Below are 13,504 nucleotides of genomic sequence, written 5' to 3'. Positions count from 1 at the left end.
CCCAGCTCCAAATGCCAATTTAGACCCATAAAAACAAAATAAAGGACTAACAAGATGATTTGAAGGACACAGTGCATGCGATGGCCAAGATTTGGGAAGCTGAAAAACATGGAGGAGCCTGGCAGGCACTGGCCTATAAGAGCAGGAGGTGCAGGAGGCTGGCAAGCATCCGCAGGAGTGATCAGGACTCTCCCAGCCAGCAATCTCTGTCCTGATAAATACCTACCTCCACTGAGACTAAACCAGCAAAGTGACACCTGGTCCCCGGCGCAGTTGTGTGAAGACCGGGCTAAAAGGGGAAGCTGGTGAAGGGCAAATGTGTCATCTTGGCTTGGCAGTTGTACCATCTCTTTCCTGGGAGACCAGGGTGAGGTGTATGTTCAGGAGCCCTTACCTGGCCCTCAGGGCCTTGGCTGCCCCCAGGTTCTGCCTAAAGCTCCTGTTCTGCTAAGAAAGTCTGAGCTCCATTTCATTCACCGCTCAGGGCAGCCCCAGAGGTCCCCACACTTAGTCCAGAGGGCCACCCTGAAGAAATGGACATAGGCCATGCAGCCTTAAGAAATCAGGGACTGGGCTCGGCACCTATAGCTCAACCGGCTAAGGCGCCAGCCACGTACAACTAAGGTGGCAGGTTCGAATCCCCAGCCCGGGCCTGCCAAACAACAATGATGGCTGCAACCAAAAAAAAAAATAGCCGGGCGTTGTGGCGGGCGCCTGTGGTCCCAGCTACTTGGGAGGCGGAGGCAAGAGACTCGCTTGAGCCCAGGAGTTGGAGGTTGCTGTGAGCTGTAATGCCACAGCACTCTACCCAGGGGGACAGCTTGAGGCTCTGTCTCAAAAAAAAAAAAAAGAAATCAGGGACTGGAACTGGCTCCCTCCTGGAGTACAGTGTCATCAATCAGCAGAGCTACAACAGCTCAGCTACACACCAAAGCTACAACGCCCCAACTCATCTTCCTCCAAGTGAACAGAATTTGCTAACTCCAAATCCCCACGCTGCCCAGCTGGAGCCAGTACAGGCTTTGTGACACATGCGTGGGCCTCCTGAAGACGAGGGTCCTTGGGGACAAGACCTCATCTGAAGAGCTAACAAGACCCTGGGATGCCTAGTAATTTCATCAGGGCTGTAAAGGGGCACATAGGGTAAGCCTCCCAGTCCCAGGCCACAGACTACAGCCCTTCTCTTGCATCTGCAGAAACCCTATGTGAAGGCTTTGCATTGGCCATCTTCCTGGCGACCCAGGATGTGTTGTTCCCCAGGACCTGACTGACCCTGGGTGGCCTGGACTTCAGGGGCAGATCTCTCCCAAGGCCTGGGGCCCTCCTCCCCTTGCTCACCAGGTGCCTTCTCCCACTCCAGATTTGCTTCACCCTCTGCCGCAGCTCTTGTCCTAGTCGCCCCCTTGGGCCAGTGTCACCCTGGACAGCACCTCCCTCGCACTCCTTTGGCCTGGGGGCCCATCCTTGCCACAAAGCCCAGACAGCTCAGCTTCTCTCCCACCTCAGCGCCCCACACTGACATGAGCCATCTCCTCACCACTGATAAAGTCCTGACTGCAGGATGCCCTCCCTCAGCACACCTCCAGCTTGGGGGAACCCTGGCTCCTGCTCCTGACTATCTTCTCACCAGGAGGCAAGTACTCCCGCTGCATAGGCTCCAAAAACTCTCCCTTGGCCCTTTATTTTGTCCCAAAAAGGAGTGACACAACTTGCTCTTTTCAGGTTATAAAAACAGGGGCTGAAAAACTGGATGAACATCAGGAAATTCAGGAACAAAGAGAATTCCATGAAAAGATTTTGGGCAAACTTGTAACAGCTACTCCTGAGGCCCTAGAGAATACACGTGGATGGCAGGGCAGTTTGGGGCATCCGAGACACCCGGGACTAGACCCTCTTTTCTAATAAATCTCCTAGCACCTGGTGGCATGTACAGGAAACCATCCAAAGAAAGGTCATAACGAGTGCGACATAGCGGAACTTTCGAACTGAACCTTACTCCGATTACAGATGAGAAACCAAAGGGTCAAAAGCATCTGGCCACCTCTGTGGCAGCTCCAGCCCCTGCTCTGTCCTGCGTGTGCGGGGCCCTTCGAGTGTGTGAAAGGGGGACTGGACTGCGTGTAGACACTCGCACGCCACACACAGGGAAGCCACGGCCGCAGGGATGGCGGGGCAGGCTTGTCAGGTCTGCAACCTGCGGACGCGGATCACCGCCCTGGCACCGAGAACCCCCAGGCCTTAAGAGGGAGACGGAGAGGAGACGACTCCCCCCCAGCCCGGATGCCGTTTCCAGGGCACCTTTCTCACGCACTTAGTGATGGGCTTGTGGCCCCGTAGCTTCGGCCACAGGAACAGAGCAGCGGCATACCACCCCAGGCGGTCAGCTCGGCCACCCATTCCTCCTCCCTAGCCAGAGGAGACGTGGAAGACACGCAAAGGGTGCGTTCAACACCCCGCGGCCACAAAGGGGCGCGGGCCTCCCGGCGCCCAGAGCGTCCCGGAAGTGCGCGCAGCAGGCCGGGGCGGGACTGGACGCGCTTCCGGCCGGCGTGCGGCGGCCTCCTCCCGCTCGAAGGTGAGTGGGCGCGGGCTGTGGCAGCTTTTCGAGGCGCTCGGGACCCTCCTGGCCCGCGCTGGGGGACCATCCCCAGCGGTGCGGCCCCGCCTGGGCCGGGCTGGCCGCCCCTTCCTGCAGCCTCCCCTCGCCGTGACCTTGGCATTGGGTTGGGCCTGCGGGCTGGGGTGGGCTCCGCGCGGTGCACCGCCAGGCCCGCAGCTGTGGCTCACCGGCCCTCCGGGAATCGCGAGTGGCCGTTTCCAGGGCGCCTTCCTCTCTAACCTGGTGGTGCGGGCTGTGATCGTCCCCACTTTGCAAGTGAGAGACAAGCTGGAAGTCCCTGTCCGAGGGCCTGCGGCTGCGTGTGTGTACCCACCGCACCTCATTCTGGCCAGCTGCGATCTTCGGCTAAACTCCCTGAGGCCAGACCCTTTCCCACGGGACTGGGAAAAGAGGGGGTGCAAGTTGCCCCAGAGCCGGTGGCAGGTGTGCCCCCGCCCCTTCAGCCTGTTGAGGCAACGTGGGTGTGTAACGCAGGGTTTGTCCTCACATCCATGTGGGTAAAATGGCTTGCAACCTGTGACAGCCACATCTGCTCAGTCCTGGGGTCAGCACTGGGATCTTTCTCCAGAATAGTCCCCAGTAAGTTAACTAACTGGAGATGTGACTCGCGGTTGAGCACCCAGCATCATGCTGCAGCCCTGCCCTGGACTCGCTTACCTGGCTGCCCAGCCACTTCCCATCATTAGGCCATAGGGGCTGACCCAGAAGGCTGAGCACCTTGTGTTGGCCCTATTGACGGCCGCTCCCACTCGCTGGAAGCAGGATTTGTCTGTGACCCTTTCTGGAGGTGTTAACTTTTGTCCTTTCCTTCCCATCCACTTTTTTGCTGCCTGCTCCAAATAAGAAGTTCCTACTTTATCGCAGTATGAAAGAAAAACTTTTTCTCACATTGGGGTGAGACAACAGGGGGTGGTTGTCTCACATTGGACTGAAGCCATTCTTGCAAACCAAGTTAAGAAAAAGTATCTTTGTCCCACAGATGAGTGTGAGAGCACTGTGGACAGTGTGGGACTTGGGGCATTACAGCCTGCGGCCTCTGAGGGGTCCACAGGCTTTGAGAAAGAAGATTCTCTCTGGCAACATCTCCCTTTTGCTGTTCAGGAAAACCTTTGCTGAGATTTCATCAAAAACGTTAATACCACAGTGGGCGTGGCCAGTTTTTCACCCTCCTATGGGGCCAGTAGTCCCAACTGAGGTCTTTCTGAAAGAATCAGCATGCTTTTCTCTGTGGGTGATGCCCTAGGTTGGAAAGACATTCCAGATCCTTTGCTGGGATGAGAGCTTTGGTTCAAGCCCTGCAGGTCTGGATGGTGCCATTTCTTAAGCACTTCTTACTGAGTAAATATGCCAGGCCCCAGATGTCCCCATGGGTTCACCTTTCATTCTTACTGCCCACTGAATGAATGAGCCTCTGTCTCACCTCAAAGGCTGGCATGCTTTGCCCTCATCCCACAACCCCAGCATTTCTTTCCACCCCCTCATCTGCTGTGGTTTTCATTTTCCCCAGGTCCCAGGTGTGCACACCTTCAGCCAGTCTCAGGGAAGATGGCAGCCCTAGGGGACACTCAGGAGTCCCTTCCTGTCCTGTACCCTGTCAGTCTTTCTCCACCGGGGACACCTGGAGCCCAGCACCATGAGACACGGCTTCACTTCCACAGGCATCAGCATGGTACTCACCCACCTGCCATGTTCCCTCTGCCCTGTCTCCGCCACCATGGAGTGCTCCACTGAGCTGACACCCTGGCGAACTGAGCAGCACCACCAGACCCTTGTGCAGCTCATCAGGATGCTGAGGCTCCCACATGCTCAGGCCGGGGGAGTGGGGCTAGGGCCTTGGGACAGAACCCTGAGAGGATGACATTGGCTAGGATGGTTGAGGCTGGAGCCCAGCCCAAGCTCTGGCTCCCTAGGGGAGAGTCCCCTGAGACTTGTTTCTTTCCTGGGTGTGGGGTATGAGAGAAAAAGTAGTGTCAAAATTCAGGTCCCGTGTGACCAGGAGTAAGTCATCTCCCTGAGTCTTTGTTCTCGTTCCAGGAACATAGAGTGTCTAGAGTTCTTGCCACCATAATTTGTCCCTCCCTGAAGGGAACAGAGCTGTGGCCTTGACCCACACCCAGTGGTGTGGCCTCACTGGTGATCTGGTGGGGTCTAGGGATCCAGGCACAAGGGGAGTCCCAGCCTCATGGTGTCCATGGACCCAGCTCCCTCTCAGAGGTCAGGGGTCCTAAGGTTCTGTCTCTGCTGCATGTCCCAGGGAGCCCAGCTGCACCACCCTCATGGTCAGGATACTGGTTATGACCAGGTCCTATGTAAGACAAACCTGGCAAGCTGGTGCCTAGCCTAGGAAGGTGGTCTCACCCCATGAACAGGGCCCTCCCTTTTGGTGGATCTTGGCTCTGTGCTAATTGATGAGGCATAGTGACTACTGAGGATTGTCTCAAGTGGCTGCACTGGGTCCTAGGCCCTGTGCCAGGCTATGTATGGATGATGTCCGGGTGAGATAAGCCCTTCTGTCCTTTTACTGATGGGGATGTAGAAGCACACAAAAGAAGACAAAAGACCAAAGAATCCACTGCACATTGGTCTGACTTGAGCCCACGCCCTTGACCCTCCTCTCAGGCCCTGAGATGTGGCTGGCTCCTCATGAGGCGGCCAGTATCTGGGGAAGATGGGCAGGCCAATAGATCCTCTGGGGGCAGCAAAAGACACATATGATGAGAAGGCCAATGCCTAGGATGGAGGGAGAGCACTAGGGAGTGCAGGGTTAGGCTTCCTCCTACTCTGTTTCTATAAGCTCTTGGATCACAGAAGGCCAAGCTTGGATCCCTGACCCAAATGCCTTAGGCTAGCCCATGCACACCTCCTGGACACTGGAACCACCTCCAAATGTTGTAAAGCCCCAAGAGCTTTGCTGTGGAGGGAGTGTGGGCTACAGCAGCAGCTTTACACCTCTTTGTGCTATGCCAGAGTTGGAATTCAGGGACACAGAGCAGGATGGCTGTAAAGAGCAGGTGTGAGGCCAGAAGACAGTGGTCCTGCCACAGGGCAGGGCCCAGCCTATAGGCTAGGCCGCTTCCTATGCCCCAAATGCCTGTAGGTGGCCCATGGTAGAATAGGGGATGTCCCAGCATGGATGGGTGATAATAGTTCCTGTCCAAACTTCCAAGCAGTCAGGAGAGGCAGGGCTGCCTGGAACTCGTGTCCTCCACTGGCTGGTTCCTCGGGAGTGTTTTGGGATCCACAGATTCATTAGCACAGGAAACCTCAGCATTTCTGGAACTGCCAGGGCCTTCATGCCAATTCAGGGCCAACCCAGGATTTCTTGGAGCCCACAACTTCCAGACCAGAGTCTGTGATAAGCTAGAAAGATTTGGGGGACCCACCCTGGAATGCCTGGGTCTCTCTCACCCACTTACTGGGCCCAGCAATCTCCTGAGTCCACCTCACACGCCTGGTCATTTCAGGAGCCACCCTGGCTGGGCACCTAGCTACAAGGCTTTGGAGCACAGAGGAAGTCCTTGGGGGAGCCTTTTGTCAGTGGGGAGGGGAGGGAAGGACCCTGCACAGGCAGAGGGGGCCTTGCAGTGGCCCTATGGGCATGCAACTGCAGTCCTGTGGCAGCACTGAAGACTGCCAGTTGGCCTAACCCAGTGGTTCTCAACCTTCCTAATGCCACAGCCCTTTAATACAGTTCCTGTGGGTCATGACCCACAGATTGAGAACTGCTGGCCTCACCCAAGCCTCTCAGAGCAGAGAGGCCTGGCAGGTAGGGCAAGACGTTGCTTCTCCCAGGACCTCCCTGTCTCATGGAGATGCGGATCAGGAGCTGGGGTTGAGCCTGGGGGCGGAGGGGCCTGGCCTGGAATGTGGTATGCCCCCCAGAGCCAGCACTGTCAGAGGAAGGTCTAGAAGGTGTGATGAGGAGCCCTGCAGGTAGAAGGGCAGTTTGTGGGCCAGAGGAAGTGACAGAGGGGGCCTGGGACCCTGACAGCCTACAGCTCTGGATATCCTTACGAGTGCCTAGGCTGGTGTGCAGGGGTCTGTGGTCAGGGCATCTTTCCAGGTCAGGTACCTGGTACATGGACTCCAGGTGCCAACTGGCTGACCCAAGCCAACTGCCTCTCCTTTGCCTCACCCTGGGCCATGGCCAGGCACACTGTACTTGCTGTGCCATTTTACACACAAGAGAAGCCCCTTCCAGCCAGGGAAGTGCCCCCTCCTCCCTGTCCCCTGGGCATGTACAGCCTCCTTGCCCTCCACCTGGACAGCCCCTGGCAAGTGGGCAGCCTGGTGTCTTTTCCAGTTCAGGCCACACCATTCCTATGTCCCAGCATGGTGGGGAGCACAGCAGCATTGGGCTTGGTGGGAGGTAACTTGACAGGTAAGGGGGTCTGTCAGCCAAGGCCAGGGTAGTTCAGGACAGTCGGGGTGCAGCAAGGGCAAGCTGTGCACCTCAGCCCTGCATGGGGTGGCAGAGATGGCAGCTAATTGAGCTCTGCAGAAACATCAGGTTTGCAGGCAGATGCTGAGAGCTGGGTCTTAGGCAGTGCAATGACAATGACCCATGCTGTGACCTGCCTGTACCAGACCCTAAGGCAGGCCCTATCTTCTCCCAGAGGAGGGCCGAGGAGGTGCTATATTCAACCTAAAGGGGCAACTCGGGGCCCCAGGGCTGTGCTGAGTCCACTCCTGCCTGCTCACACCCATCCCACACCATAGGGAGACTGTTGACAGCAGCTCAGGCCAAAGCTGGAGGCCAGAGTTCTGAGCCATTTTCATTCCCAGACTTCTGCCATGTTCCCTCTAGTGGTATCCCAGCTCAGACAGTAAGGGTGGTGAGGGTGTCTGCAGCAATGTGGGCACAAGTGGCTTTGGAAGGCTCACTGACCCACCCTTCTGGAGGAGTATTTCTGGGAAGTTGGCCCTGTATTTGTCCATGGAATAAGCTTGCTCCCCTGGTCACCAAGTGATAGCAACAGGGTGGCCATGAGTCGGCTGTGAAGGTCATAGCTGAGAGGCCAGTGTTCTGGGCATGTCTTTACCTTGGGGAAGGCTCCTAGAGGGCCCAGAGGAGGTTTTGGCTTTAGGACCCTCTACCCTGCTTTTAGGGCAGACAAGCAGCTCTCAGGGAATGGGTATCTCAGGCTATGCCACCTCCTGAACTTCCCAGCCCTAAGTGCCTCTCCAGAGGGGAACCATCCTCCTCAGGCCGGCTCCTTAGCCAGGGTTCAGAGGAGGTCCAAAGGAGACAGATGAAGAGGGTGAGTGGGTGTGCACAAGTGCCCAGAGCACAGGAGGCCCACTGCAAAGGCCCCGCCCTCAGAGGCCTCTCCCTTACTCTGTTCATGAAAAGCTCCATAAAAGCTCACACCTAGGCTCGGCGCCTGTAGCTCAACCGGCTAAGGCGCCAGCCACGTACACCTAAGGTGGTGGGTTGAAATCCAGCCCAGACCCGCCAAACAATAATGACGGCTGCAACCAAAAAATAGCCGGGCATTGTGGCGGGAGCCTGTGGTCCCAGCTACTTGGGAGGCAGAGGCAGGAGACTCGCTTGAGCCCAGGAGTTGGAGGTTGCTATGAGCTGTAATGTCATAGCACTCTACCCAGGGGGATAGCTTGAGGCTCTGTCTCAAAAAAAAAAAAAAAAAAGCTCACACCTAGGCACTGTTGTAGCCAGCTAGGGGTCAGAAGCCTGTGCCCACCTCTCCTTTGGCATCACATGACACTGGAGCATCAAGGCCCTCCATTGCTGTAGTCAGAGGGCAGACACCCCCTCTCCATCAGAGAGGTGAACTAATGACTAGCCTCAGGCACCAGAGCCCTGGGGCAGGGCCCCTCCCTGGGAACACTGAAGACCCTGCTCAAAAGCAGTATGTCCCTGTGTCCTACTGTCGTCATGCTCTTTTAACAGCTAACATGATGTGCTGGAGACTCCTGAACCATCTTAGCTGTGAGCACTGAACCTGGAATGTCCATCCAATGGGCCCAGCCTGTCCCTCTGCCCTGAAGAAGGTGGGGGAGCAGGGCCCCTGTATACCCCAGAGCAGGCAGCACCAGCCCCACAGTGGACTTAAGTGTGGACTTAGTCAAGAGGAGGTAGCCTGGGACTTTGGGGCACGTTGGAAATGGCTGCTTCCACCTATTCTGGGTGCTGATCAGGGCTTGCCCCTACATGGTCAGGGTTCTAAGAGGATCAGGCAGTGGGAAGCCTAGGAGGGATAGCAAAAACCACTGGCAGAGAGAGCCCTACATGGTCAGCGTCCTAAGACTTGATCAGGCAGTGGGAAGCCTAGGAGGGACAGCAAAAATCTCTGGCAGCGAGAGGGCAGCTTTATGAGACTGCAGCACACCAGCTTGAGAGGCCATGGGGTAATGTGGTGGGGCAGGGGGCCTGCAGAGATGCAGCTGATAGAGCTCTGCAGAAATGTCCACATGTGGGGGCAGGTGCTGAGAGCTGGGGCTTATGACCCATTTTGTGACCTGCTGTACCTGACCTTCACAGGCCTTGGGGCCAGGGCCTATCCAGAGCAATATGACAAGGTGGAAAGGTCAGGCCAGAGTCAGCCAATCTGGAGGAGCAGGAGGGCCACTCTGAGGCCACCCTGAGGTTTATCTCTGCTTACTAGACTAAAGGGGGTGAGCTCCCAAAGCTGAGTCTTCAGGAGAGCTTTCTAGAGGAGGGAGTCTTGAACCAAGCTGGGAATGAAGATAGGTATTTCTGGATTACAGGCTGGCCTACTCTTTGGGGTGACAGAGGACAAGGAAGCGTTGGGGGGCATGGCTGCCAGCCCACACTAATCTGAGGGAGGTGGCACTCAAGGGCCAGAGGTAAGCTGTGGCCTCCCTGCCCCCCAGGCTCCCCCAGCTCCAGCCCTGAGGTACTCTCCCAGTCATCTGACCAGGATCTCCAAGACATAGAGGAAGTTGAGATTGGCAGAGACGCCTTCTGGCCAGGTGAGTGAGCAGAACCCTCCCCTGTGTCCTGGCCTCTGGCTGTTCCCAAGGGCTACTAGGGGCTGGAGCTCCTGTTCCTGGCAGGCTCTGTGCCATACCCACCCCTGTGTCAGCCCTACTGGGATCACTTTTGGTCCCTGCCTCTAGCCCCCTCCCCCATTCTAGTCCCAGCTTTATTACTGACACTTCAAAGCTATGACTGCAGCCCGGACCCCTCCTCTGAAACCCAGGCCCCCATGGCCACCTGCTCCAGTGGCCCCATGTGGACTCTTGCAGCCCACACTGGACATGAAGAGCAGAGGACTTCTCTTCCCCCCTGCCTTGGGCTGGAGTCTCTGACTCAGGGCACCACTGTCCCCCACCAGGCCATCTGGAGAATCATCCTGGACCCCTTCTCCCCTGTGTGTGCCCTGGGGCTGCCAACTGTCCCCTACAAGGAGCTCTTGGCTGAGCTGTGTTAATCCAGGTCCCCACCACCTTTCCCCCACTGCGAGAAGTCCTCAGGATTCCTCTTCAGGGTTTCCAGCCCCACAGATCATCAGCATTTGGTGGCATTTGGTCAGCTAAATTTAATGGCACTGAGCTCTCCACCTACACCTGGATGGTCAGGGGCGGGGTGGGGAGGAGATGTCTGAGATCAGGTCCCTGGGAAGTGGACTCTGCAGCAGAGATTTGTACAAGGAGGTCCCAGGGTGGGCCAGGGAGGTGGGCAACAGTGCAGCTGCCACCCAGGCCTGGCCAGCCCTGTGAAAAGCTATGGAGCAGGCCTCAGGGTTCAGCAGATGACCTTGCTTCAGGAATGGGAATGTTCCCAGTGGGGTCCTGGGCAGCCCCACAGCACCCTTTGGAGAAGCTTCACTTTTTCATGAGCTCTGCCCTTGGGTGCAGGACCACTTTCCAGAGCCCTCTCAAGTTCCAGACCCTCACTGGCACTCATTGTCTACCTCGGCACCTCCTTCCTGTGTCACAGGTCTCATTAGCCACTGCAGGCTCCTCACATGGGTTCAGGCCACGGGGATGACTGGATGGTCCCTGCAGCTCTGGGTCATCCTGCAGCATCCCCTAGCCCCATCCTTAGGACAGCCCTCTGCCGGTACTCTCCTGTGGCATGGGAATCCAGCTCCTCCCTGCTCTCTGAGCTAGCCACTCTGATCAAGCCACACATCAGCTCTGCTCTCACCCTGGTCCCCAAGCCCCAAGGCAGGACTATGCAGCCAGGGACTATCTGCCTCTGCCGGTTCTCATTTCAGATTCGGAGTCCCAGCTGGAGCAGACTGCTCCTCACCCCTTGCGCATCCCTGAAGATGGGGTGGGCCAGGACGGGGGTGCGCTGCGGGGCCTCCTGAGAAGCCTTCCCCGGGGAGCCAAGTGTCCCAGGTTGGAACAGCCGGCAGGCCAACCGCCAGGGACTCTGCCCAGTGCCCAGCACACGGGCGCGTGGTGCTCGACGCTCGAGACACAGGGAGCCCCCGGGGTCGAGGGTGGGCCCGAGCGGGTTGCCGAGCTGGGGGGCAGCTTCGGCCGGGTCGCAGGCCACGGGACGCGGCAGGGCAGCCCGCGGGGGGCCAAGGTGCACCGGTGCGAGGCCTGCGGCAAGAGCTTCAAGTACAACTCATTGCTGCTGAAGCACCAGCGCATCCACACAGGCGAGAAGCCTTACGCCTGCCACGAGTGCGGCAAGCGCTTCCGTGGCTGGTCGGGCTTCATCCAGCACCACCGCATCCACACGGGAGAGAAGCCATATGAGTGTGGCCAGTGCGGCCGCGCCTTCAGCCACAGCTCGCACTTCACGCAGCACCTACGCACACACAATGGCGAGAAGCCCTACGAGTGCGGCGAGTGCGGCCAGGCCTTCAGCCAGAGCTCCAACCTGGTGCGCCACCAGCGGCTGCACACGGGGGAGAAACCCTATGCCTGCAGCCAATGTGGCAAGGCCTTCATCTGGAGCTCTGTGCTCATCGAGCACCAGCGCATCCACACGGGCGAGAAGCCCTACGAGTGCGCCGACTGTGGCAAGGCCTTCCGCGGCCGCTCACACTTCTTCCGGCACCTGCGGACCCACACAGGAGAGAAGCCCTTCGCCTGCGGCATCTGCGGCAAGGCCTTTGGCCAGAGCTCCCAACTCATCCAGCACCAGAGGGTGCACTACCGGGAGTAGCCGGGGCTGAGACCGGCCTGCGGGGGTCCTGTGCCCCTTCCCTCCTGGCTGGCGCTGCCTAACACGGCATGCCCAGTGTCCCTAATAAATTCTCTCTTAGGATGGACATGAGAGCCAGCTCCTGCCTGTGCGGGGCCTCTGGCTGCTTCCCATCCCGAGGGAAGATGGGAGACAAGGCTGCTCCACCCAGACCTACCTCCTTTGTCCCCAGCGGGCTGGAGATGCCCTGACTTAACGCTGACACCCAAGACAGAAATCCAAAGAAGGCGGGATGAGGACAGGGCTGGCTTGCCTAGGGGTAGGAGCACAGTGCTTGTCCTCTACCCTGGGCATGGGATCGCTTTGGCAGTTCATCCTTGAGTATTTGGAAGGCTTCTGGTTCTAGTCTTTTTTTTTTTTTTTTTTTTTTGAGGCAGTCTCAGGCTGTCACCCTTGGTAGAGTGCCATAGCGTCACAGCTCACAGCAACCTCAAACTCTCAGGCTTAAGTGATTCTCTTGCCTCAGCCTTCCAAGTAGCTGAGATCACAGGCACCTGCCACAACACCTGGCTATTTTTTATTGAAGTTGTCATTGTTGTCTGGCGGGCCAGGGCTGGATTCAAACCCACCAGCTCTGGTGTATGTGGCTGGCATGGAGCCAGTTCTAGTCTATTCTATATAGTGCTTTGTTCTTTACCACACAGCTCTCAGATCTGGGCCCCTTCACCCCTTGTCTTCCCTGGGGAAGGTGCCCAGTGGTGCAGAGGTCTTGACAAGTGCAGGCTGCTATAGCTGGATCAGGGCTGTGACTCCTCTCCTAGGAAGGGCAGTCTGGGGCACACAGCCCTGGGACTTCCAGCCCGAATGGTAAGGGAAGAGCTCAGCAGAATAGGGATGGCCTTGAGTGTTAACAACCCTTCTCCCTGCCCCACCTGCTCCTTCTGGGCCCACTGGGGTGTGGTGAGGCTGCTCCTGGCAATGTTAAATAGTCCCCAGACCCTCCTAGAAGTCCTGCTATGACCTTTCCTGGCCCCCAGATGTCCCCGTGGCAGGTCGTTAGTCCTGTTGAAAGGAGGCTTGTGGCCTTACTTTGTGTCAGTGTCTGCAAATGCCTGCACTATGCACGTCTGATGTCATCAGCCCTCAGCAAGCCCATTTTCCAGAGGACACCCAGGGCCTGGGCCCCATTTCCTCCCCTCTTGGACAGAGGGTCTTTGACAGCCCCAAGTTGGACTGTGCTCTTACAGCTTCCCACAGGCCTCCACTTAGCTCCTCTTGGCTCCTTCCCAGCCTGCCACCTGGGGTTCCCCTCCCCGCTTCCTAGAGGTGGTGCCTTTCTTGCAGAGACTGGCTTCCATTTAGGGCAGCTTGGAAGGTCACAGGGAAGCCACAGGTGTCCCTGTGGGGCCTTATTGTCTGTCTGCAACTAGGTGCACACTTCTTCCCTCTGGCCGGGCGCCTTCGGACCATGGACTGGGCAGGCTCCGCACCGTGCCCAGAAGGGGGCGCATCTGGTCTAGGCCAGGCGCTGCCTTGCCCTCAGTTCCACATCAGGCTTTACCCCTGAGTGTGGCCTGAGGAGGTTGGCAGAGGCCAAGTGTAGGGCAGGACCTTCCTCCTTGCTTCTGCACCAGCGCGCACTAGAGAGGCTGAGCCTGTAGAGGAGGCCCGGACCAGCAGCCCGGCTCCTGCGGGCTGGGGGAGTCTTCATCCCAGCCAGTGGCAGCCCGGCACCCTCCATGACCTCACCTCCTTCATCCTTCAGGACACCTGGCCCTCCCTTCTGGAGCCCT

The 13,504-nt window shown here is 57.7% G+C and overlaps 1 protein-coding gene across 1 annotated transcript; it reads left to right on the top strand.

Annotated features, from left to right (window-relative positions):
• The first annotated feature begins 2,525 nt into the window (after positions 1–2,525).
• GLI4 (GLI family zinc finger 4) lies at positions 2,526–11,810 on the top strand. Its single transcript, XM_012813039.2, has 4 exons — positions 2,526–2,575; positions 4,128–4,289; positions 9,476–9,574; positions 10,825–11,810. The coding sequence occupies exons 2-4, from the start codon at positions 4,166–4,168 to the stop codon at positions 11,730–11,732; spliced, it is 1,131 nt and encodes a 376-aa protein (XP_012668493.1). The 5' UTR covers positions 2,526–2,575; positions 4,128–4,165; the 3' UTR covers positions 11,733–11,810.
• The last annotated feature ends 1,694 nt before the right edge of the window (positions 11,811–13,504 follow it).

Source organism: Otolemur garnettii, unplaced genomic scaffold (assembly GCF_000181295.1).
Source record: "Otolemur garnettii isolate 467f Iridium unplaced genomic scaffold, OtoGar3 scaffold00245, whole genome shotgun sequence".
Lineage (NCBI taxonomy): Eukaryota > Metazoa > Chordata > Mammalia > Primates > Galagidae > Otolemur > Otolemur garnettii.
Note: the sequence above shows the minus strand (reverse complement) of the source record. Positions and strands in the feature narration are given on the sequence as shown.

Coding starts and splice junctions, on each gene's coding strand:
- GLI4 (XM_012813039.2), top strand. CDS start 4,166: ATGGCAGCCCTAGGGGACACTCAGGAGTCCCTTCCTGTCCTGTACCCT. Junction 4,290..9,475: donor CTTCCACAGGCATCAGCATG/GTACTCACCCAC, acceptor CCTGCCCCCCAG/GCTCCCCCAGCTCCAGCCCT. Junction 9,575..10,824: donor CAGAGACGCCTTCTGGCCAG/GTGAGTGAGCAG, acceptor TTCTCATTTCAG/ATTCGGAGTCCCAGCTGGAG.